Genomic DNA, 25,904 nt, shown 5'->3' on the forward strand with positions numbered 1-25,904 from the left:
AAGCTTGTTTTCTGTGATCAATCAAAGTCTTTACCCTGGCAAGGTTCATGATAAAGGAAACAAAATGTTCCCTTTCAATTGTACCTTGAGATGATATTCCCTGAAAGCTGTTCTATAAAATAAAGAATAATATTAATTTGAATATCTTGCTGGCATGGAAGTCAATATCAATGAAAGCCTAAAGCTAAGGCCACCCTTTAGAAAGTTTATAATTATTATATAACTCACAGTCTTCAACAACCAGGTATATCATTGTTCTGAATTTGCATAGCAGATATATTTATCCATTTGATCCTTAAATGCAGCAACAACATTAGATTCTTGCACTTTTTAAATTAAATATTGATTTTAAGGAATATTTTCTGCTTATTTCACTTATAGAAATTGTGACTGTGGCTGATGACCTACCAAAGAACTGAATACTGAATCTATAATAATTGCCTGTTGCTTATTTGCCCCAAAAAGTCTTGATTTGAACACAAATCAGTCATGTATTCACAGTTACAGCTATAAACGGTCTGTTTTTTAATTCCAAGGTATTGTTGATACTTTTATGTATTTTATATCTACAGTGTGGTACTCACTGTTCTAGTCCTGTTTACTCCTGTGCTGTTTCCAGCATAATGACTTAGCTGATGAGAAGTACTGTATTCAGAAAGTTACAGAACACTTACATGCTCATTTTTTTTTTTCGAAATATAAACTTTCAAACAATGTGTTCATAGAACAGAGTTACTTCTGTGCATGATGCTGTATGTATATCAAAACAGTCAGTTAGCATGATTAATTTGCTTAGGAGACACTTATTTTAAGGCAATTTAAAATATTTTTAAGCTTCTGTGTAATGTTTAAGTTTAAAGGAAATCAATCATGCTAACACTATAAAATATATAAATAAAATGACAGTAAGGCTAGCACAAAGTGGAAATGTAAAACGAATGCCACTGTGCAAGCAAATTCTAAAGATTGCTGATAATTCACCTCCTGTAGTCAGGGAATACTGAGCATACAGACTTAATAGATTGTAATTACTTGGTCTGGTTTTTCCATCCTTATTATAGATGGGAACTACAGTACATTAGCAATTCTCCAGTCCCTGGGCACAACCCCCGTCTTAAGGTATTGTTGGAAGAGTTGTGTCAATGGCTTTTGAATAACATCTCTCATTTTGTTTGATATAATTGGTAAGATCCCATCAGATCCTGGGTATTTATAAATCTTGAGTGCCTGAGTGCTTGTAGTACTTGACAAAGTTCTCCATCTTCTATGCCAATATAACCTAGTCCTTCTGTAGCCTCATACATTTTGTTGCCTTCTTCCTTAGTGAATACCTGAGTGAAATACTCAGCCACTTCCCTTTCGTTGTCTAGTAGTTAACCGTGTTGGTCTTGGCTATGTTTTACTTCATGCTTGTCAGTTCTTCTGCTGTTTGAGCACTGAAAGAACTTTTTGTGTAGTTTAAGCTTCATTGCAATATTCTCTTCAGTTTCTCTCTGCACTCTCCAGCACCCACATGCAAATGCACATAGTCACGCAATAACCCTTTATCAACCCCATACAACCTTAATATGGTTGTTCAGACGTCTCAACAATCCCGTTACAAAGGGTTGAACTGGAAAATATATATTTAAAGGGATTATCAATAGGTGTATGTTATAAACTACCTAATGCAAATATAAGCACAGGAAATTTCACTTTTCCACACATAAATTGGGATATTGTGATGGGTAATACAGATGCTGTAATTGTAAATGATTGTGTCTTAACATAGTTTATAAAAGCATTCACTAGGCATTCACTAAGATACTCTTACTTCCAGCAGCCATATCACCCTGCAACTCACAACTGGTAACCTACTGAAGCTAAGCATCTGTGAGCCTGGTCAGAACCTGGATGGGAGACCTCCTGGGAAAAAGCAAGGTTGCTGATGGAAGAGGTGTTAGTGGGGCCAGCAGGAGGCGCTCACCCTGCGGTCCACGTGGGTCCTAGTGCCACAGTATAGTGATGGGGATACTATACTGTAAAAATGCGCTGTCCTTTGGATGAGACATAAAACTGAGGTTCCGACTCTCTGTGGTCAATTCCCCCTGGTCTTGAAATCCTGATCTGGAAACATGTTTTTGAATGATTTAATTGAGGTATTAAGAAAAAAAAATCACTTAGGATGAGAGCATTCCATAGACTCTGTAAAAGGGTTACTAATACTAAGACATAGAAAAAGAGTACGATAACTTTATTAGCCATATATAATTTCTTGTATTAGGAATTTGTCTTTTCATATACCCTAGCTTGCTCTCCATGAGACACACAGGCACACAGATGGGGAGAGAGAATCTTGGGGTCAGAGCGCAGGCTCAGTCATTTATACAGTGCCCCTGGAGCTGCTGGGGTTAAGGGCCTTGCTCGGGGGCCCAATGGAGTAGGATTCCTCTGCCAGCTGCAGGATTTTAAGCGGCAATCTTCCAGCCACAGGCGCAGATCCTTAGCCACAGTGCCACCACTCCGCTTCGCCCCCTAATGTGGACATACAGCCACAAGTACAAACAATATATTAGAGTTGCTGAGAGGAAAACGGATAAGAATATTGTAATAGAGTAAAAAAATAATAGAAAGCACTTTTTTACTGCAGCAGTTAATGTGGGAATAAATTGTTTGGGAGATATCAGAGATTAATAATAGAAGACAGTAATGGTACAGTTGACAAATTAAGAAAGAGTTCCAATACAGGTAAGTCTTTATAAAACCCAAAAAGCATGTCCTACATTATACATGTCCTACTCCAACAGTAGTGGGCAATTGTAGCATAACAGATACTGAGATTCTAAAGGGGCTATGTTAATGAAGATAAATCTTATAATTCTTGAGGAGATTTGATTCAAGTACAGAAAATCCTAAGTTGTTATAGATGGATTGAACTCAGAGGACTTTTTCACTCTTGGTATTGAGATAAGGGCACACTTGGTGTCACAATTGGTAACTCAACAGAATTTAATTTGGGACAGACAATAATAATGACTCAAAGAGAAGTGCACTTCTGGAACAAGCTTCTCAGCCAGGTGATTGTGGCTTTAACTCTGGGAACCTTTAAGAAATGGCTGGATGAAATTGTAGATTAATTTAGAAATTAGACTACAGAAAAAAATAGATGGGGCTAAATTGTCTCCTTTTGTTTGTGACCTTTCATCAATTATGTTCTTATCCAAAGGTAGTGTTGTCAAGCAGTGCTTTTCTTTTTAACACATGCAGTGTTTATATGAAGGCTATTATTCTTTTATCAGGCTGAGTACTGAGGCTGAGAAAATAAACAAGGGTTGTATACTGTCAACACCTTATTTGTAAAATGGTGGCAATATTGATTTAAATCTAAATTAAATATATTAAATTTTAAGATAACCTTTTGAATTATTAGTGAGATATTAACTTGTGAAAAGCTTGTGCTTTTATAATGTTGGCTGTCACTTGTCTGTGCATGTTTGATTTTCACTTGGAATTCTAGTGCTGGATTGTACAGTACTACCCATTATATCAGAGCCAAGCAGAGTGATTTCGATCAGTTTTTGTTTTTAAAGGAATCCACCTAGAATGGTTAAACGTGTAGTGATAAATTATTTAGAATATTCATAAAAAATAAGTTATTCCTTCACAAAAGATGTTGGTGCTTAAAAGAATAAAATAACTTGGATTACGAGCCTTTCATTAGCTTGTATGCCCAGCTGCTGTGCTGTATGGATTCCATTCTGTAAGCTGCAGGTTATATTAGAATGTGGCTCCCTTCGTAGGCATGTGATACTTTGCAATAAATGCAGTTATTGCGTTAGTAGTAATTCAGATTACAACCGAAATGGATGACTCTGATTGTACTAAACCTATGCACTCTTAAATCTTTTTCCATAGCAGGACGTATTGATTATGCTGATGACATTGGGAGCCTTACTGACCTGATGACTTATAATTCGGTTGTGTCAGACTTCATGGTCTTGATAGCACTGAGTCTGACAGGGCTGCTCGTCTTCATGGCTCACTGCCATGGAGTTTTGACATAGCCATTCAGAAATCCCAGGTGTTTTTTCTGCTAGAATGTGTCCCAGGTAGCTCTCCCTAGTGAGCCATTCTATCAAGTGCATGTCTGCTTGATGAAATATGAGTGCTTTTGATCTCCTTTGGATATAGTGATAAATGTTAAACTTCTGTTGAATGAAATCCATGATTTATAAGGCAGAAATGTGCCCTTATTGAATTGCTGTTTTTTCTTTTTGTTTTGTAAAGCCTAGTTTGAAAAGACTCAAGGTATAGATCCACATTTCTGTTTCTATGTTTTTAAAACTCGTAAGTTAAATAATTAGGCTCTGCTCTGTATGGTCTTTAGTGTGCTTTGAATGTAATAAATGTTGGCTTTTTATCCGTTTTAAGGTACATTTTACATCTCTATATTAAATTCTCCAGTACAAACACAAGAAATAAAACATTAACGTATAACATTTTCACACAGAGTTACAATTATGTTGGTTAATATTATATGATTTGATGTTGGTATTTAAAGCTGACAATGACAAGGAGAAATGTTTTTGATGGTAACTGAGGGTAACTAAATAATAACAACTTCACAATTCCTTTTGAATCAAATGCTCTTCACGGACTGCTTTAAACAGAACATTATTGCGTGATTTGAGAGCTGCGCCACATTTAATTAAATAATGTGTACAGGTAAAAGAACAGAAAATGTCTTGAAGGAAAATGACTTACAACAGTTGGATTCAACACTCTCCTGTCATGGACAGTGGTATGTTTTTGTTTGCTATCCAGGATTAATCAAATGTTTATTTAATTGAGTTGTTTGTGTGGTGTTTGTGACTTACACACAACACAGTTTAATTTCATTTAGAATCTAAGAGTTAGAAGCGGCCAAAAGTCTGGACACCAATTAGTTAAGCATCTATCTTAGTACTTTACTTTATGTAATTCCATTATGCTAGTTCCCCCATTACTTTAAATTTTATAATTGTATGTCCCATACTGTATGTATTTGTCAACCTAGGCCTCAGTGATCATACTTTGTAGTAACTCTGAGAACCCAATAAATGTTATCTAGTTTGTCCCCATAGTAAATATTTAATAAAATAGTAGTATATGGAATTAAATGGAAAGGAGAAGTGGAAAATCTATTTATCTTAAATATAATTTAAGACCTTTTGGCAGCATAACTGTTTACATGCTGAACATTTATCAAGTCCAGATGGGCACATGAAGACTGATCTTCCTATTGGCATTGGTATCTGTTTTAGTAATTATCCTTAACATTTTCTTTCATTAAAAGAGCCATCAGTATATTCTTTAAAAATAATGATTTAGTCTGTTGGCACATAACATAGTCAGTTTTAAATGTATTCCCTTTTTTGTATGTTTAAGCTTTCTTGGAAGTGTCTTGTTCTTTTTGTGATACTGTGTATGATTAAAACTAATTGCTGTATTTATTGCAGCAGAATTTATGTCAGAAAGTTATCTTGGTTTTAGTGGTGATTTATGTCTGCTCATAAGGAAATTCAATGTGTGGTCATAGCTATTGCTTTTGCAGTCCTGTACTGTATAAAATAAATATGGCAGTACTTAGAAGATTCTTGTTCATGTGTTAATATGACATGACAGAGGAAAGTACTGTAGGCTATTTTTCTTAAATAACTTGCTAAAAGTAGTTTGAGGTTTTAATCCCTGGTAATATTCTATTCTTCCCTTTTTTATTTTTTAGTCAGTGGGACAAAATGTTTAAATATAAGATATTGTTCCTCTGGAATTACACTGATGAACAGCGTGTAGCTGTATTTCTGGGGTTAAAGGTCTTACACTGTCTGATTAAAATCACTGGATGTTCTCTAATCTTAGACAAGGAAGGCTTCAAGAGGATTATTCAAAATCCTTAAAGATATTGTTAAAGGCAACCGAATTGACCTTCAGGATGAACAATGAAACGCAAGCCAGAGAAGAAAGAAGCAGAAATTAAGGATTGTATTAAAGCTGTATTCAGTAGCAATGCTAGGAAGCACTTCTTCACACAAAAGGTTGTAGAAGTGTGACACAAACCCTCCTAGCCCCTTGTATATGAATAACCGTTCTTTTCTCGGGCGTAGCGGTAACTCCATGGATCTGTGCCTGTGGGTGGAAAGTCGCCTGTTCAAATCCTACAGCCGGCAGAGGAATCGTACTCTATTGGGCTCCTTAGCAAAGTCCTTAACCCTAACTGCGCCAGGGGCACTGTACAATGGCTGAAACTGCACTCTGACCCTAAGCTTCTCTCTGTCTGTGTGTCTCATGGAGAGCAAGTTGGGGTATGCGAAAAGACAAAGACAAATTCTATATGGCTAATAAAGTGATCTTATCTTATCTTCTGTGATCTATCCAGGCAGTCGATGCATAAAGGAGAATACTCTTAATGTTGTCAGGCTGGTTTTGTCTTCTCAGAATCATAAACTTGTTAAATTAAATAGAAGACATTACACGTTTCAAATTTTCTCAAAGCTAGTTGTAAGGTAATGAGAGTTTGCTTTGTGAGAAAGCCACCCTCTTGACTCAAAATGTAGACTCATTGGTGTGGCCTTGAGCCAAGATGGCCCCCTCTTAATTGGAAAAACCTGCAAAATGAGGGACAGCTAATCAGAATAAGTAATTTGCACGTAGAGGGAGTTTAAGGTCTCGTAAAGGAAAGGAGCTGTCGGTATAGGCTCTGCCTATTTGCCACACCTCCTGGAAAAATTAAAAGGCATATAAAAACATCTAGGAGGAAAAAGGTTTGAGTCCTGGCTTCAGTCTGGAAGGAGGGAGTGTGAAAGCTCCAGAGGAATATTCTCATTATTAAAGGATTGAGCTGGTTTACAGACATGTGGGATGCTGCGAACAAGGGATGCTTGATAAAATACAGTTCAGTGCCTGTACTGAGGGGAACCACAGATTCTGGAGAAGCATAGAGTTCAGTAGTTTGTTCTCAGGCTTGGAGGGGTTGAAGTGTGCTGCCAAAGAACAGAGTTGACCAGCTGAACCGGGGCTGAATGGGAGCTGGAGAAGTGGGGCTTCGTTTAGCAAGACAGCTGTCTAGATAGTCTTGATGGCACAGGTTGAGGCACTGTGCCTTACTACCTGATGAGAGGAGGCCAATATAAGAAGTAAGAGAGAGAGAGAGAAAGGCTATGTTGGGGACTGTGCGGTGGCTCTGTGGCTAAGGGCCTGTGGCTGGATGGTTGCCCGTTCGTATCCCGAATCCTTCTCCGTTGGGCCCCTGAGCAAGGCCCTTAACCTCAGCTGCTCCAGGGGCACCGTATAAATGGCTGACCCTGCGCTATGACCCCAAGAGTCTCTCTCCCCATCTGTGTGCCTGTGTGTCTGGAGAGCAAGTTGGGGTATGCGAAAAGACAAATTTCGAATACAAGAAATTGTATATGGCCAATAAAGTGATCTTCTCTTCTTCTCAAGTGTTGGTTATGGGGAGGTAGCCCTGGCCAAACAGGATCAGCTGGGATACCTGGGAACAATAAGTGGTAGATCGTAATCTCAGATCAATTAATGGTTTTAAATGAAGCTCTGGTGGTTGGAGAAGAGTTAAGAGCAAACGGTGGAGTTGAAGTGATTATTTTAATTAATATTGTGATGGTGACACAAAGTGAATCTATTTGAATACTCTTATGCCTGGAGATTAATGAAGTCCAAGAGTGAATAGTTGGTAAGACGATCTAGTAAGAGTAATGCACATGTTTAGTGTTAAGTGATTAATGAAGACGAAGACGTGAGAGTTAGAGAAGAATTCGTGTCTTGTATTGGTAGAAATACAGATGCAGCCATTCAAAATGCGCGGGCGATACCGCATTGTTTTGCGGTACGCTGTACGCAGTCTACCGCAAGCTACCGGTAAATACCGTGAGTTACCGTAAATTCTCCTATAATACGACAAGCAAAATAATAGTATTCGGAATTTCCACAAGGTGGAGCTAATAAAGCTCAACCTCTCATGTTTGAGCTGTGGCCATCAAAGTCTTTAACGAAGATATTACTAATAGTATTAATAATGAATGACCTTGGACAAGCTGTAAGTATAAACTCAAAGTATTGCCCTGGTCAACATTCTTTTTTTCATTGACCGTCTTTGTAAAAGTAACACCACAGCATTTCGCAATCACGCATTTGTTTCCAATCATGCAAAGTACAGTAATTTTTGAGAATCGATTCACCATGCCTTTCACATGCTCATAAAAGAGATTGATTTAGGAACATAAACATATTACCGTATGAAAACTGTACTGTATACAGTATGTATATGTATATTTAATGTCTTAACTGTGCCTGTTTAAGTATTGAATATTCATATCTAATTTTACCACTGAAGGGAAATCTTAGTAGCTGAGCATAAAAAGAATAGGAGCATACTGCAACGCGTGTGAAGGCCATAAACGATATTAATTTTGGAACATAAACATACAGTATATGGCTGGTCTCGGTACTTTAAAGAAAACACACGAAACATGGTTTCATTATGACAAGAATCGGTCTTGAGATATTTTTAACTTGATTTACAGTATTTGAGAGGTATGTCTTAACACCGATACTACAGTGTGTAAATACTGCTCACGTATATGTTTCTAGGTTTATATTATGCATTTCATACGGTCAAATTACTTTTGAGCAACTAATAAGAAGCGCGAAACGGTATGCGTTTTAGTTTCGTTTTGTGCTGGGACTCTGCTTTTAACAATGTCGCCGTGGATTGATTAGAGATATCAGGTACATACAAGTCATTTTTTAAATGTTGTAGTTCGTCTTGTAAAAATGTTACGAGTACATCATCTATCAACAATTACACAGGTTCTGTTTCCATATTGCGGATTTTGGTTACGTAATATTATTTTCTAGATTTCACGTTGTGAATATATGATTTGGGCAAACAGAGCCGAAAAAGAAGTACATTATGGGTTGTTGTTTTTTTTTGCAGTTTTATCTAGAACAAGCGATGCTTAAACCTTTGTCTGATTCTTGTGAAACTATCCACATGACAGTTACAGTACCTAGGAGTTGACTTCAGTGATGTCACTGATGGGATGTTTCTAAAAATCCATCCTCTGTAAAACGTCTTCTCTAGTTGTCCTGCATATGTATTTGCTAATGAAGCTGTGTGTTCTGAGCCTGGATCTCTACATTTCTGTATGAACCAGCTTAGAGGGCTAAAGACAGCTTGTGTTTAAATTGAGTATAAGGCAATTTATGCTTCTAAAGTCATGGTCAGCATTTATTATTGTACTGTGCTGTAAACTTGTTCTGTGCCTAGTCACATTATTTTATAGTGTTTCTATAGTGTTATTAAATCCGGTGGCGCTGTGTGTTAGTTTCCTGACTCCCATGTCACATGGTCTGTGATTGAATCCCATGGAACTATGACTTTATTTTTTAACAAACATTTCTTTAAAAAAATGAAACGTTTCCCTTGGTCAGGGATTAAGGTCGCTGCCTTTCATCTAAAACCCTACTTGAATCCTTCTAAACTAAAAATCAGTGTTAGTGAGTTCTAAATAAAGAGGTATCCAGGTAACAGTGAAACGGGCAGACAGTCTGGGGAGATCGCCCGTTTTCCATGTAAATAGTTCCCCGGTTCCGCACCCCTTGGTGTTTCTCTCGCTCTCTCTCGGGTCACCTGATCATTAGCTCGAAAGATTTGAGTGCTTTGTGTATATTCTAATGGTATTGGTGGCAGGGTGTGTGGGAACAGGTTTGGTTGAAATTGCATTGGAGATCTATGTTCTTCACACCTGAAACATTTTCTCTGAAAGCATACTAATTAAATGACCTCGGGCACTTTCCACCCCCTCTGCCAGCAGGAACATTCCTATTCTTAGCTCAGCAGCTCATTACAAACCGGGTTTTTTTACACAGCGATACAGCTTTGCGTTGTGAATCTGTTTTTCTGTGTTTACAAAGAAAGTGGAATACAGTGATACTACCTGCTATACAGATACATATGTTTAGATATTTAGACCCTTAAATTAATATCATTATTAATAATAATGATTATAATGATAATAATGATAATCGGCCAGTGAAAGCTCTGTTGTCCTTCACATCAATGCCTGAAACATTTTTTTCATAATGTCGACATACACAGTCGTGTAACTGACAGTTTGAGGTAGCCTATCGTGTAAATTTCGCTTTGTTGCTGATAGGTTAAGCTTTCGAAACTCTGCCCCAAAGTCATGTGACTGATTTTTCGCCCTGTTTCGTTGGTTTCGTAATTGCAATCGCAATGATCACAAGCACCACCATGGTAACTGGGATGTGTAGTTTTTAATTCCGTTTGAATTATAACTGTACGTACTGTCTTCATATTTGGCCAGGGCTTTAAAGAGAAGGCGTGCCAAAAAATTTCGGTGCCATCGTCTCCGCTTTAAAGGTACCCCCGTGCTGGAAGAATTTGACCTCGGAACGTTTGCCCAGCATAGTTATAGTGGACATAAAAACAAGAGTTCGCTGGCATTATATAATTATACGAATTACATGAATATAATTATATCTTATTAATTTCTTGAGATACGCGATTCTTTTAATACAGTCTTTGCTGTGCTCTAGAGGATCATTGTGATATTCGAGCTCTGGTTGAATGATAAGTGTTGCAGTTTAAATAAATTTTGTAGTTGGCAATTATGAAACGCTCTGTTAAAAGCAAGGGAGTTTTTATGTCCGTTGCAGTTCTTTTGAAACTGAACTTGTTTGAATTGACTGAGCTCCGTGCTGTACCACACAATGTCTGTTTTTTTTGTGCTGTCCTACTGTACTTCCTACATTGAAAATACCCGTGAAACCGGTTTAATTCGTCACAGCCAGCCCTCCCGCAGAGAGGGGGGTTGTACTCGTTAATGTCTTAGCACAAAGCAGAAACTTCTTGGAAAGATTACAGATTTTAATTGTCTTTTTTCTGAACCAGGGGAAATCTGATCATGTTTCTCTATAACAATAATAAAAAACTTTATTTTACATATCACCTTTAAAAGTGGCATCTCCAAACAACTACAGTAGATGTAAACCACAGATTACAAAGTAAATACCCGGACAAAAGCAAACGCGTTTTTAATAAGATGCTTTTATTCGTTCATAATCCGACAATCTCAGGAAGACTAATGGGGGTCTGGCTTTTTTTCTGGAAAACCATAACTCTGGTCTTGTCCAGATTGACTGTCAGCGCCCAGGTCTGACAGTGCTGCTCCAGCCTCTGTTCTGTGGGCGACAGCAGGACCAGTTCCTCTGCAAAGAGGAGGAACTCGATTTCCATAATAAATGCAGATCAGTAAATCAAGGGACAAAACACGTCCCGGCTCCTCAATGGGCTTCGACATGCTAATGCGTTGGTTTAACAGTCCGGGTGTGGCAATGTTTTTTATTATTGTTATAGAGAAACATAATCAGATTTTCCCCGATTCAGAAAAAAAGATCTGAAGTACTGTACCATATACTAGTTTGTCACTCTTCTCATCCCCTCTTTGCTAAATGGCTTTTGAATCGAGTCACATGAAGACAGAGGTGAAACAGCCCTACACAGCCCTGTCGCAGTACACTAATATAATTATATCTTATTAATTTCTTGAGATACGCGATTCTTTTAATACAGTCTTTGCTGTGCTCTAGAGCAGTGGTTCTCAAACTTTTTGGACCAAGTACCACCCCTAATCCAACCAAAGCATCCAAGTACCACCGACAAGTCATCATCTCATAGAAACCCCAGAAATTATCAATGACCAACATGAGCGCATGTGCACACACACTCACACATACATATAATAAATATTATAATAATAAACTTTGTTTGATATATTAAAATGTGGCTTCTCAAAGTGTTTTACAGAAAAAAAAACAACACATAAAAATAAAAAAGCATTTCAGTGAGAGGGGTGAGCCTGTTTAGTTGAGCAAAGCAGATGTGAATTGTATCAAGGCTCGAAAAATTAATTCACAACAGTCTAACAGATTTTAAATCGTCAGGCATTTTCTTGACGGCAAAGGTCTCGCAGTGGATGTTGCAATGAAACCATTAATTTCTGGAGCAACCTCTCTAATTCGTGCAACTACACCGCTGTTTTGGCTTGTCATTGCTCTAGCACCGTCTGTACAAACTCCGACACATTTTATCCAGTCGATGCCATTCTCTGCGATAAATTCATGCAGAAGCTGAAATACGTGCTCTCCTGTAGTTCCTGTTGGTAGCGGCTTACAGAACAGAAAGTCCTCACGGGACGTACCTTCAAACTCGTATCTAACGTAAACCAGCAAATGGGCCAAATCGACTACAGACTCATCTAATTGCAGTGAAAAACATCTGCTCATCTTAACGCGTGCTGGCAGCAGGTCGATCTGTTCAGCAGCTTTTTCTCCACACATAATAGTGTGGGGCTTACCTGCTTTAGCAATCCGCAAGCGTGCTTTTTTCCTAGTTTCCGTTTTTATTTCAGTGTTTATTTTAAGTATTTATTTCATGCGCATGGGAGAGAAACACAGAGACACTCGGTGTATTTTTCTCAAATTAACTTAGAACAGTTCTTAAATATTTTTCATGCTTTCCTGTGCTCACAAGATTACCAGCGTTTGTAGCACACATTTCTATGCATTCCTGTGTTTACAACGTTGGCATTGTTCCAAAATCACGCACATTCTCATTTCTCCCTATTTGCTGGAGATACAGTAGCTTTTTTTAAATACAATTGGTCACTTGCGTCCGTAGCACGCATTCCCTATAGAGTGGTATAGAATTACAGAGTATCTCTTGTGTCCACTGACACGTATTCGACACGTATAAAAATACAAAATATGAAAACCCGTCCCGATTTTTTCAGCGCACACAACACAGTTCCAGGGTCATTTGGTGTACCACCTGGCGGCACGCCACGTACCACTGCCGGTACGCGTACCACAGTTTGAGAACCACTGCTTTAGAGGATCCTTGTGATATTTCGAGCTCTTGGTGAATGATAAGTGTCGCAGTTTAAATCATTTTCGTAGTTAGAAATTATGGAACGCTCTGTTAAAAGCAAGGGAGTTTTTATGTTCGTTGCAGTTTTTTTGCAACATGAATATAATTATATCGTTATTAATTTCTTGAGATACGCGATTCCATATTATATTCCCTTTTAATCAAATTCTAAAAGTATGCTTGTTGACTCCGGTATCACGTTAGTTAAAGACTTCGATGCTTAAAATTTTTAGGGAGAAATGGAATACTGGTGTGTATGTTTTCTTTAAAGTACCGAGACCAGCCATATACTGTATGTTTAAGTTCCAAAATTAATATCGTTTATGGACTTCACACGCGTTGCAGTATGCTCCTATTCTTTTTATGCTCAGGCACTAAGATTTCCCTTCAGAGGTAAAATTCCATATAAATATTAAATACTACAATGGACACAGTAAAGACGTTTACTGTAAATCTTTCTACGACAGACCAACGGACCACAAGTGCCCCTGTCGGTCAACCAATCACGTACCGCGGTACCCGGCGTCATCTTGCGTCACGATGCGCAATGCCGTAGCCAATTACCTCCGGTATGTGTCTATACCGCGCACTTTGAATGGCTGCATCTGTAAGTAAAGAGCTACCAGGAAGGAAGGGCACCATGCAGTCTTGAAAGAGCTAGTGTCCTAGAGGGGGCAGAAATATAAAGACAGACCAATTAGAAAAGTGGAAAAATAAGGTGAAACGCTGGCAGTGTTGTGATTAGGGTGGAGTGTTTTTCAGCATTTGTTATACTAAATGGAGTCTAACATTTTGCTGTAATTTATTTTTATATTTATTTATTTTATGCAAAGCAGAATATATAAAGCCAGCAGAATATCTGTGTTATCTGTAGTTGATCATTTTAATTTCAGTCATACTGTATATTTATAAAAATGTCTAGATTAAAATTGAGATTTAAAAATAACCTTTTGTTTATTCTGTTCTTATGAGTACAGAATAAGTGAAGAAAATGTTGTACCTCTTTGCATATGATTATAAAGTATTTTGGATATACTGTATAGTTGATCTTAGAACTTAAAGGAATGTTATGTAATGTATTGCTGAAACCACATTTAAAATGTTATGTATGGTTTTAGTGATCAATTTACAAAACAAAAATGAAACTGTGTGGTGTTATGTTCTTATGATCCTGTGGTAAATAAATTGTATATTCTTTAAGGATAAAGCCAAAATATTCTAAGTTCAGAAATTTGAGTTGAAACTTGTCTGTAATATGAGCTCAGTAGTGTTCATTAATGTTTTTTTTTCTCTAATTGTATTTGCTGGAGTGGGTGGCAAAGCTGGGGTTCTGGTTTCAATCCCAGAACTAGGGTGCTATCTGCATGCTGTGTGTATGTTCTCGCTGTGTTCTTGTGGGTGCCCCTCTGGGTGCTCTGGTTTCTTCATGCAGTCCAAGGATACACTGGTAGGGTAACTGTCTTCTGGTTGGCCCTGGTGTATTTTTGTGAGTGTCTTTGGTTGGGTTCATGCGTGTCTGTGTCTGTGAGTGCCCTGAGATGGACTGGCGTCCCATCTAGGATGTGCCCATTGCTTGCCAGGATAGACTCCGGCTTCCCCGTGACCCTGAATTGGATGAAGCTGTTAAAAAAAAAAGCATTGATGAATGGCGTGGAGATTGAAAAACTGTGTACACTTTCTGAAACCTCCTCTGTTCTATGTTTCTTGTTGTAGTTTGGATATGTCAACATTGCTGCGTGCTGCGGCCAGCTTAGAGAGTTTCCGAGTTCAGGTTTACAAAGACCTAGTCGCCATGCTTCTCCGGAATCTGAAGATGAACGGTGGCGTTTCGGCCCTGGCCGAGAAGAGACTGAACAGCGTGTTGAATGGACAGCTGATGGGAATGGAGGGCAAGCTGAAGGAGGAGCATGTGGCCAGAATGGCAGCGCTGGCAGCTGAATGTAACCGGGAGACCCGTGAGGAAATGGAGGCGGAGCACAGGAGGGTAACTGTGGAGAAGGCTCAAGCGGAGCATCTTTTTCAGCAGACGGATCAACAGGTGCGTGCCCCAAAAGTATTAGACATGGATAAGCTCCCTGTGAAAAAAACACACACAAAAAATCTTAAAACAATTAACTTAAAGGGGGGGGGGGGGTAGTGGCACTGTGGCTAAGGATCTGCGCCTGTGGCTGGAAGGTCACCGGTTCAAATCCCGCGGCTGGCAGAGGGATCCTACTCCATTGGGCCCCTGAGCAAGGCCCTTAACTCCAGCTGCTCCAAGGGTGCCATATAAATGGCTGACCCTGCACTCTGACCCCAAGCTTGTCTCCCTGTCTGTGTGTCTCATGGAGAGCAAGCTGGGGTATGCAAGAAATTGTATATGGCTAATAAAGTGATCTTATCTTATCTTACTTGAAGACGCTTGAATGTCTCAGGAAAAAAAAAGCATAGTAAAATAGGATGGTGGTGGAAATACGTGGCAGTGCTTTCATGGAAATGTTCAAGAAATGTTCTTCAGGTGCATTAAAGAGATTGACCTTACACCTGCATGGATGAAGACAGCTATTGAATGCCACATTACAGCCCTTGGTATTTCAGGAATTGTAAGCAGTGGGCTGTAAGAAACTTGAATTTGCCAGTGCCCCCCTTCAGTTTTAGTTCATCAAAAATGCTGCTTAGTTTTTCAGTATGTTCTTAGCAGTGACACCTGTATTGCACAGCACATATGCTAAAAACAAATTTTGATTATTTCTCATTATTTATTTATTTGCCATCAAAGAGCACCTCTATCACAGTGGTACAACTTATTTTACTTTATATTTTTGTTTCATTTTGGTGTTCTCATTGATCTTTGTAACAGAATTCCTGCCTTCTTTGCTCATAAATGTCAGCTTTTGATGATGCATTTGGATTAGTTTCCTGGCTATCATACTGTATGTATTCTGTAAATTATTCAGCAGAGATTTATAGTCTATCATTGCAGAATGTCTGTCAATGTAATTAATGTGCTCTGAGTAACTGTGAATCCCTAGTTTAGCAGGCTAACTGAAGAGCGAGATATAAAACCTCAGTATTGCTTATAATTTTACTCTCGAGAGTTCTTTTTGAATGTATGTGTTGGATCTTTGGGTTTCACTCCTGGCCAAAAAATAGCTTGAGTGCTGACTACAACTGGCTCATTTTGTGATTTTAGTTGCAATTTTCATATCCCATGAATTTTTCATAGCATTTCAGATCAGATTTAATTACCCTCCAGCACCCCAGAAAAGTGTGGAAAAATGTGACCGAGACCTTTTTTGTTCTGTGCATTTCTGCTCAAAAGATAGCTTCTTCTGATATTGTGCATATGTTACAAATAACAATCTAAAATAAGTATCAAGTCAACGTAAAGTTCTGACAACTGACTATGCAAGTCAATTAAAAAAAGTAATAATAATTACACCCCACGTACTCGAAGAATTCAAAGTGTATGACAAGTGTTTTTGGTTTCTCCAGCACAGCTTGGTAATATGCAAGTACTAATAAGTAATAATCAGAAGGAAAGCTTAAACCAAATATCCGTACCTGTAATTTATTATTTCATTACAATAAATGTCATAAATACAATATACAGATATTTTTCTGTGAGCTACAAGACATGCCTCCTACAGACATGGATAAGTTAAATGCAGAATTCTCCCTATTATTGAAGTCCATTCATACATTTTCTACCTCTTTGGTTGTGGAGGAGCTGGAGTCCATCCTAGCAAGCAAAGGGCACAAGGCAAGAAACAGTATACCCTGGTTGGGATGTCAGTCCGTCGCAGACACACAGACACAAACCAGCACACAGTCACACTAGGCCTAATTTTACTCCTACAGTCCAAATGCCACTCAGAGGAAACATATGTGAACATGTGGAAACCATCCAAACTCCACACAAATAGCACCCCCAGGTCCAGAATTGAATCCAGGGCCGAAAACTGTGAGGCAGCACATCTAAAAACTGAAACACTGTGCCGGCCCTATTATACCTCTCCTCCTCAGTGTCCTCCCTGTTTGTTGTTTGTCTGGTTGGTGCTGACTTGAGTTCCTGTCATGTTTAATCCTATCCCCAGGAAAAACCAAGTTATCCATTGATACTAATATTTTGTGATGTACAGTATATTGTCTCAAGGACATACCTAGGACATACCTAGACAATGCCCACAAACTTAAAAAATAGGGTAATTCTACAGGGAAATGCAAACATTTTCTACCCCGAGCAACTATATAGTTTGCTCTCTTCCATTTTTTTTATTTAAGGTTTATAGAGTGTTGAACCTTACGTTCCGTCCATGGCTATTTCATTATGTAACTCTTAGCTGGATTTTATAAGTGGACAAACATAACTTGTTGAGCACAGTGGTGGTTAGGCGGGTTTCAGTCAGTCAGTGTCTCCTCAGATTGCCATGCAAAAGTGACCCCCTGGTGTCTGTGAGCTTGCAGTGTTAACTGAGAGTCAAATGAGTCCTCCAATCATTGCTATGATTGCCTACTGTATGTACAGTAGGCACTGTGGGACCTGTAGCTTGAGGGGAAATGGCATGGTCGTACTGTAGCTGTGACTTATCAGGGGTCCAGCTGCAACTCAAGTGAGTTGATTGATTGCTATTGTTTTCATGTTGGAGCAATAATTGATGATCCCAAACTTAAAACAAATATGTCTTAATTGTAGTATCATTCACACCAGCTTGATTAACTCTCATTTTCTCACTGCATAAAGAAAACAGCACAGACATACTAAACAACGACAAGGCTCTTGTTGGAACAGTAATCAGGGATCTTGGACCCCTCTCTTTGCCAGCTACAAATGATTTTAATCAAAATAACTGTAGACAGGAAAGGCTGAATATTTGTTATAAAGATGAACACAGAATCTGTTTCAGTGTTACTTTTAGTTGTACAGTTACAAGTATGCTTGTACAACACAGTTATTGCATAGGTGTTTGAAATGCAAGCTAAAATGCAGTGTTATATCTTTCTTCATAATTAGATATGTTTTAGTCTGGAAGGCGGAATGTTAAAATTCCCTAGGTGTGTAACTCTGGATTATCATTTATCTTTTGTTGAATTATTCTTCAGAAACTACAGTGGGATTGCAAGATATCTTTGTGTTATATTAGAATGCACTGCTGTGCAAGGCCACTGTGGAGATTTGTAGTGTTATGTGAATATAAATTTCTACCCTTATTATTTTCTTGGCTTCACATACAGATACAGTTGAGGAAAGTCATCAACACAGACAAAGGTGAAAAAAGTTTTTTCTTTTGAAATTACTTGTAGTAATCCAAACATACAAGAGCTGTTTAGATCAGAGTCTATCCTTGTTTTCTACTTTGAAATTGCATTAGTTCCAGAAACAGTACATAGTATAACATTTTAAGGAACTTAAGACTACAAATTCATTTAAATTACTTAGACTCCAAATTGGATAAATCTATGCACGTGGCAGGAAAACAACAGACTTAAATGGAAAAGACTGGAGCCTCTAAAAATGGACAACTGTGTTCTTTGCATTAGGTGAGTCATTTATATTTGTCTGATTATCATGACCTGCAAAAACACACTACGGATAATCATACTACAGCATATGCATAATAGCTAATTTTTACTCTATGCATACTGCCAACAAACGTTTTCTTGAATGACAGTGATTGCGTTAGTGAGACAAGATGTTATTACCATGTTGATACCACAACTTCAAATGAGATACTGCATGTCACAATAGCTTATAACACTAATTAAATTGTTGTGTTTTTTAATTACATACAGTGTAATAAAATTATTAGTAATTGTGTGTAGTCATTAGAAAACAAGTAATTTTATTTGAAACTTTAATTATAAAAGAATATATTAAACATAATGGATTTAAAAACATCATATTTAAAAGTAAACATTACAAATAAAAAGGAGGCCAGATTAAAATAAGTTTTGAGTAATGATTTGAATGATTTTTTCACACAGTTTAAATTATATTGTATCTCATTCAAGTCTGCACTATATTTGATCAATATCATTTGTTAATACTGTAATTTGCTGTTGAGGTACAGTATACACTGCTCAAAACCTTTTAATATCATTTTAATGATCGCTTGCAAAACTATGGAAATATTTGCATCTAGGTAAAGGCAAGCTACAAGAATGACACTAATATTATAGTTAATGTGCAATATGGATATTTGTGGATATTTTTTCATGGAATTCTTTAACATATGTGTCATATCAGGAAATATAGTTTTTTGTCCATGTAATAGCACACAGACATTTAAAACTGCATGCTGTGAAGGAGACACTGTGTTCTGTTTTAATTAGACTCTTTAAAAAAACAACAACAACTTAAACTGTTTTAAATGCCACTCACAGAATTCAAATGTTTTGTTGATATTTGACTTAAGTCTTTGTCTCCTCATGTTAGACCAAGCAGCCAAAATATATAATAAAGTGTGAGGGGGTGCCTGCAGGACAGCATGACTGAAATCCAGATTAGCATGTTGGTGTGAGCCATGACGTAATAATTATAGGAATTCAGGAAACAAAATGTCCTTGTCACTAGCTGTTACGAAAAACCAAGTGAGATGCACACAACTAAAAGTGGCTGCCAAGTTCAAAGAAGTGTTTCTTCACACTATTGTACAGATGCAGCCATTCAAAATCGGTGGGGTATTTCGAGGCCTACCCCGGTGGGCGTGTCGCGGTATCACGCAGTATCACGCGGTTAATCGCGTCAGTTGACGTCATGCCGGAAACTATCCGGCGTCACCTTGTAAAACCGCCAGGGGGAGCTTAACCTCTCATGTACAGCATTTGAGCTTTTAATTTTGAACTGTGTATTACAGCATGTTATTCATCAGTCATTAAAATGTTGGTATATTTTATGAAAGCAAGATTGCTCAGTTGGACAAAAGTACACAACCTACCTTTATCAGAAATATTTATGCATCAAAGCCTTTACCGAAGATATTACTAATAGTATTAATAATGAATGACTTTGGACAAGCTATATACTCAAAGTATAATTTCTTTAGCACATTTGTACAAGCACTTGGAATCTGTCCAAGCCATACTTTGTCAGGCATTTTGTTTTACTTCAACGGGCATAAAAACTCCCTTGCTTTTAACAGGGCGTTTCATAATTTCTAACTACAAAAATGATTTAAAATGCGACACTTATCATTCAACTAGAGCTCAAAATATCACAAGGATCCTCAAAAGCACAGCAGACTGTATTAAAAGATACTTGTATGAGATGAGAATCCAGGCTTTTTTATCAACGCTTTCTTTTCCGTATACCAGATTTTATGGAACCACTTCAGAAGGGTGTCAGCCAGTCAGATTCCAGGAATCGGTACTTTAAAGGAAAAATACACACCGGTATTCCATTTCTCCCTAACGATTTTAAGCATCGAAGTATTTAACTAACATGTGAAATAGCGTGTGAAAAAGTGGTAGTTTTAAGCTTTTCTGCTAATATAATATGGAATCGCGTATCTAAAGAATTTAATAACGATATGATTATATTCGTGTACTGCGACAGGGCTGTGTAGGGCTGTTTCGCCTCTCTCTTCATGCGACTTCCCTTGTAGCCTACTGGTCTACGTGCCTGATTACCAACTCATGGGTTGTGTGTTCAAATTCAGCTGGTGCTGGACTTTTCTTTTAACAAACATTTCTTTGAAAAAATAGAATAGCAATATTATGGACAATCAATTGACTTTTATATTTCAAAATATCACAACATGATCGATTCTAAGTCATTTTTGATAACAATGGATAGGCACCTTCATCCCTTCTGACAACAGTCCCTGCTTCTGCTTCCTGCTTCTATTGTGTGTGTGTGTAATAGAGTAAATCTTTATAGAGAAATGGAGGCTGGACAGTATGCGTTACAATATAAACATTTATATTGATTTAAAACGTGTTTTGATTTAAATCGCAAACGCGTGTTTAATTATATGTGTTTTTTTAATCATAATCAGGCTAATGCAACATAAATTGATACAGTATCTTTGTCTTCTAGGTATCTTAATAAACGTTCAGCATAGCTTTCTACCCGTTTAGATTTATATTTCTTGGGATTTTGGGATCAAACGTGGAAGGATTAGATTGTAATCGTTTTTATTTTTCAAATACGTTTTAGAAAAGTGTAATCTATACCTGCCCAGACTGTACACCTTTCTATACCCCGCCTTTCACTCCTGTCCTGCTCTTCCCCGTGCACTCCAGCCGGGCACTCTTCGGCCTCTGCCCGGGACGAATGTATATTTTGATATTTACACCCGGCGCGGCACCGAGGGATTTATAACTGCATTTATAACTTAGTTTTTAAAATTAGTCAAGCAATATGAAGCATCTCCTTTTACTTATAAGTCCCTTAAATACATTGAGCACAGCTTTCTCACTTAAGATTACTTTTTGATACCATCCTTACACAAAGCAGAAACTTTCCGATGACATACAGTACAAGTGGAAAGATTACAGATTTTAATCGTCTTTAATTTTGTTATGTTATACGTTTTAGGAACGTTTAATCTAAACAAACACCACAAAACTATCCTCGATTGTATTTCTGAATGTTATGTTACACCTACAGTAGTTCACTGCTTTAAATACATCGAATTAAGAAAGTTAGGTGTAGCACTTTAGCTCTTTTTTTTCTGAACCAGGGAAAATCTGATCATGTTTCTCTATAACAATAATAAAAAAGTTTAATTTACATATCACCTTTAAAAGTGGCATCTCAAAGCAAAACAGTAGATGGAACAACAGTTAAAGGTTGAACATTAGAGGCTTGCCACACCCGGACTGTTAAACCAACACATTAGCACGTCAAAGCCCATTGAGGACACGGGCGCAATAGTTGTTTTGTCCCTTGATTTACTGATCTGCATTAATTATGGAAATCGAGTTCCTGCTCTTTGCAGACGACTTGGTCCTGCTGTCGCCCACAGAACAGAGGCTGCGCCAGAACCTGGCACTGCTGGAGCAGCACTGTCAGACCTGGGCGCCGACAGTCGATCTGGACAAGACCAGAGTTATGGTTTTCCAGAAAAAAAGCCAGACCTTAGGGAAACAGGTACAAATTCACACTTAACAACACATTAACACCTAACAACAGGAGTAGGGACGAATCAGGCCAGTACCCACTATTGTTAAACATACAGAAAATAATATTAAAGTATTGAATATTTGTATTGGCTTTAGTATTAGCCATACAGAACATTAAAGTGCCCCTTTTCCATTCAGCGGGTGCCTGAGCCGCTGTGTCCTATCTTCTGACAGTCGCCGTTGTGAATGTCTGTAGAGTGTATCTTATTTTTAGTACTATATTTTTGTATTATATTCCCTATTTATCAAACTCTAAGAGTATGTATCGGCCTGTCCCCTCCTCCCGCCCCTCTCTGTGTACAGTAGAGCCTCCTGTCCAGCCAGCACATGTCCACAGACATTTACAACAGCGACATATCATAAAACGTTTGCACATATAGTTAAATTATTAGTTGTTTTTCAGGAAGTTAAAAAAAAACACTTGAATTACTTATGCAGTCTCTCGAAATAAAGTTATTTTTCAAGCAATGCAACAAACGTCGGGCAATGTGTTTTTTTTATTCCAACATTGACAGCCACATCTTAAATCTTGTCAGTCAGCTCTTTTTTCTCTATTTGAATTGTGGCTTACACATTGCACGACTTTAAAAGCTAGAAAGACAGGTTTCGATTCACATTCACAAAACTATTCTCGATTGTATTTCTGAATGTTATGTTACACCTACAGTAGTTCACTGCTTTAATACATCGAATTAAGTCACCCAAATTAATAATGTAACATGCCACTGTTTGTTCATGAACAAAGTTATACTGAGATTTCCTTAGATACGCGATTAAAAAAAAAAAATTTTGAATCCCCGGCGGAACACATTCCATAAGAATCAGCGCTTTTACAGTATATATCACCTTTAAAGGTGGCTTCTCAAAACGCTTTACAGGATAAAAACAACAAGAACAGCAACAACAACAATATTGTATTTCATTGCACTTTGAAAACCAAGTAATAACTTAACTATATGTGCAAACGTTTCATATGTTGCTGTTGTGAATGCCTGTGGAGTGTATCTTATTTGCCTTGCGTCCTGGTTATCTCGCTCGCCCTCCCCCCCCTCTCTCCCTCAATTCAATTCAAGGTGTTTTATTAGCATGACAGATGGGTACAATCAGTGTTGCGTATTTACTTTGCTTTGAGATTCCACTTTTAAAGGTGATATATAAAATTTTGACTAAAATAAATTGATATCTTTATCTTCTAAGTATCTTAATAAACTTTCAGCATAGCTTTCTCACCGTTTAGATTTATTTTTCTTAACTAATATACTTAAGATCTTTTTTTCTGAACTGGGGAAAATCTGATCATGTTTCTCTATAACAACAATAAAAAAAACATTATTTTACATATCACCTTTATGTGATATCACCTTAAGGATGCGCAAAGAAATTGAAAATAGTCTTCTTTAGGTGTGAGGGTAGGAGTGGATCGCAGCAGGCATAATCGGCAAATTAGGAAAACAAAGAACTGGACAGGCGAGACGTTTATCCAGAGAGCGAGTTATCAGAAAAAGGAACAGCTGTTACACCCAGGTTTTACGCTCTCTCTCTGTTGAATGAATGAAACGTGTTTGCGTTTGTCTGGGTATTTACTTTGTAACCTGTGGTTTACATCTACTGTATTGTTTTGAGATGCCACTTTTAAAGGTGATATGTAAAATAAAGTTTTTTATTATTGTTATAGAGAAACATGATCAGATTTTCCCTGGTTCAGAAAAAAGACGATTAAAATCTGTAATCTTTGCACTTGTATGTCATCGGAAAATACAATCAGTTTCTGCTTTGTGTAAGGATGGTGTCAAAAAGTAATCTAAGTGGTGAGAAAGCTGTGCTCCTCAAAGCGCTTTACAGGATAAAAACAAGAACAACAATAGTGGCTGGGCAAACGATTTTTTTTTATAGAAATACAAAATGAGATACTGTATAATGATGTGCATGAACAAAGTTATGCTGCAATTTTCCTTAGATACGCGATTAAAAAAAAAAGATTTTTTGAATCCCCGGCGGAACACATTGCATAAGAATCAGCACTTTTATACAGTATATCGCCTTTAAACACATATATTTAAACACGCGTTTACGATTTAAATCAAAACGCGATTCAAATCAATATAAATGTTTATTTTGTAACGCATAGGTGACTATTCATTGTTATTAAAAAGACTGACCAAGGGAAACGTTTCATTTTTTCAAAGAAATGTTTGTTAAAAAATAGTCATAGTTCCACTGGATTCGATGACAGACCATGTGACATGGAAGTCAGGAACCTAACCCACAGCGCCACCGGCGCAGTCACAAGCTGAGGGCTGAAAAAGCACTACAGAAACATTATCGACAGACAATATACAGATTTGATAAAGCTATAAAATAATGTAATTAGGCACAGAAGAAGTTTACAGCACAGTACAATAATAAATGCTGACCATGACTTTAGAAGCATAAATTACCTTACACTCAATTTAAACACAAGCTGTCTTTAGCCCTCTAAGCTCGTTCATACAGAAATGTAGAGAACCAGGCTCAGAACACACAGCTTCATTAGCGAATACATATGCAGGACAAGTGGAGAAGACGTTTTACAGTGGATGGATTTTTAGAAACATCCCATCAGTGACATCACTGAAGTCAACTCCTAGGTAACTGTCGTGTGGGTAGTTTCACAAGAATCAGACAAAGGTTTAAGCATCGCTTGTTCTAGATAAAACTGCAAAAAAAAACAACAACCCATAATGTACTTCTTTGCGGCTCTGTTTGCCCAAATCATATATTCACAACGTGAAATCTAGAAAATAATATTACGTAACCAAAATCCGCAATATGGAAACAGAACCTGTGTAATTGTTGATAGATGATGTACTCGTAACATTTTTACAAGACGAACTACAACATTTAAAAAATGACTTGTATGTACTTGATATCTCTAATCAATCCACGGCCACATTGTTAAAAGCAGAGTCCCAGCACAAAACGAAACTAAAACGCATACCGTTTCGCGCTTCTTATTAGTTGCTCAAAAGTAATTTGACCGTATGAAATGCATAATATAAACCTAGAAACATATACATGAGCAGTATTTACGTAGTATCAGTGTCAAGACATACCTCTCAAATACTGTACATCAAGTTAAAAATATCTCAAGACCGATACTGGTCATAATGAAACCATGTTTCGTGTATGTTTTCTTTAAAGTACCGAGACCAGCCATATACTGTATGTTTATGTTCCAAAATTAATATCGTTTATGGCCTTCACACGCGTTGCAGTATGCTCCTATACTTTTTATGCTCAGCTACTAAGATTTCCCTTCAGTGGTAAAATTCCATATGAATATTCAATACTACAACGGGCAGAGTAAAGATGTTTACTGTAAATCTTTCTACGACAGACCAACGGACAACAAGTGCCCCTGTCGGTCAACCCCGCGTTATCTTGCGTCACGTTGCGCGACGCCGTAGCCAATTACCTCCGGTACGTGTCTGTACCGTGCACTTTGAATGGCTGCATCACCATTTGGATTGGAGCATATCAGATATTAACTACAGTGTGAACACCATATTTTTATTAAAATTCATTCGATGTTTACAATACAATGCATTGCGTGGAATGAGCAGGGTTTAAAAAAAATATTTTCCATTACACCTCAAAGTGGTATTAGAAAAATAATAAGCATCGTTGCACACTGCTCCAAAGCTGTACACCAGGCTTTACAGAATAAAGAGCTTTTGGTTTGTACTTTACACACGGAGGATTATAAAAGGGGTGCAAACCACCCCAGTAAGCCCCATTGCATGGTTACAATGCAACCACGAAGGCACAAGACATT

The 25,904-nt window shown here is 37.7% G+C and overlaps 1 protein-coding gene across 1 annotated transcript in view; it reads left to right on the forward strand.

Moving 5' to 3' along the window:
* The window catches only part of LOC102692398 (limbin), a 134,686-nt gene that overhangs the window by 21,929 nt on the left and 86,853 nt on the right, over positions 1 to 25,904 (forward strand). Inside the window, exon 10 of the mRNA XM_069190280.1 lies at positions 14,699 to 15,023. Within this exon, the coding sequence (XP_069046381.1) occupies positions 14,699 to 15,023 (325 nt within the window). The remainder of the gene's footprint in view (positions 1 to 14,698; positions 15,024 to 25,904) is intronic.

The sequence above is a fragment of the Lepisosteus oculatus genome, chromosome 1 (assembly GCF_040954835.1).
Source record: "Lepisosteus oculatus isolate fLepOcu1 chromosome 1, fLepOcu1.hap2, whole genome shotgun sequence".
NCBI classification, from domain to species: Eukaryota; Metazoa; Chordata; class Actinopteri; order Semionotiformes; family Lepisosteidae; genus Lepisosteus; species Lepisosteus oculatus.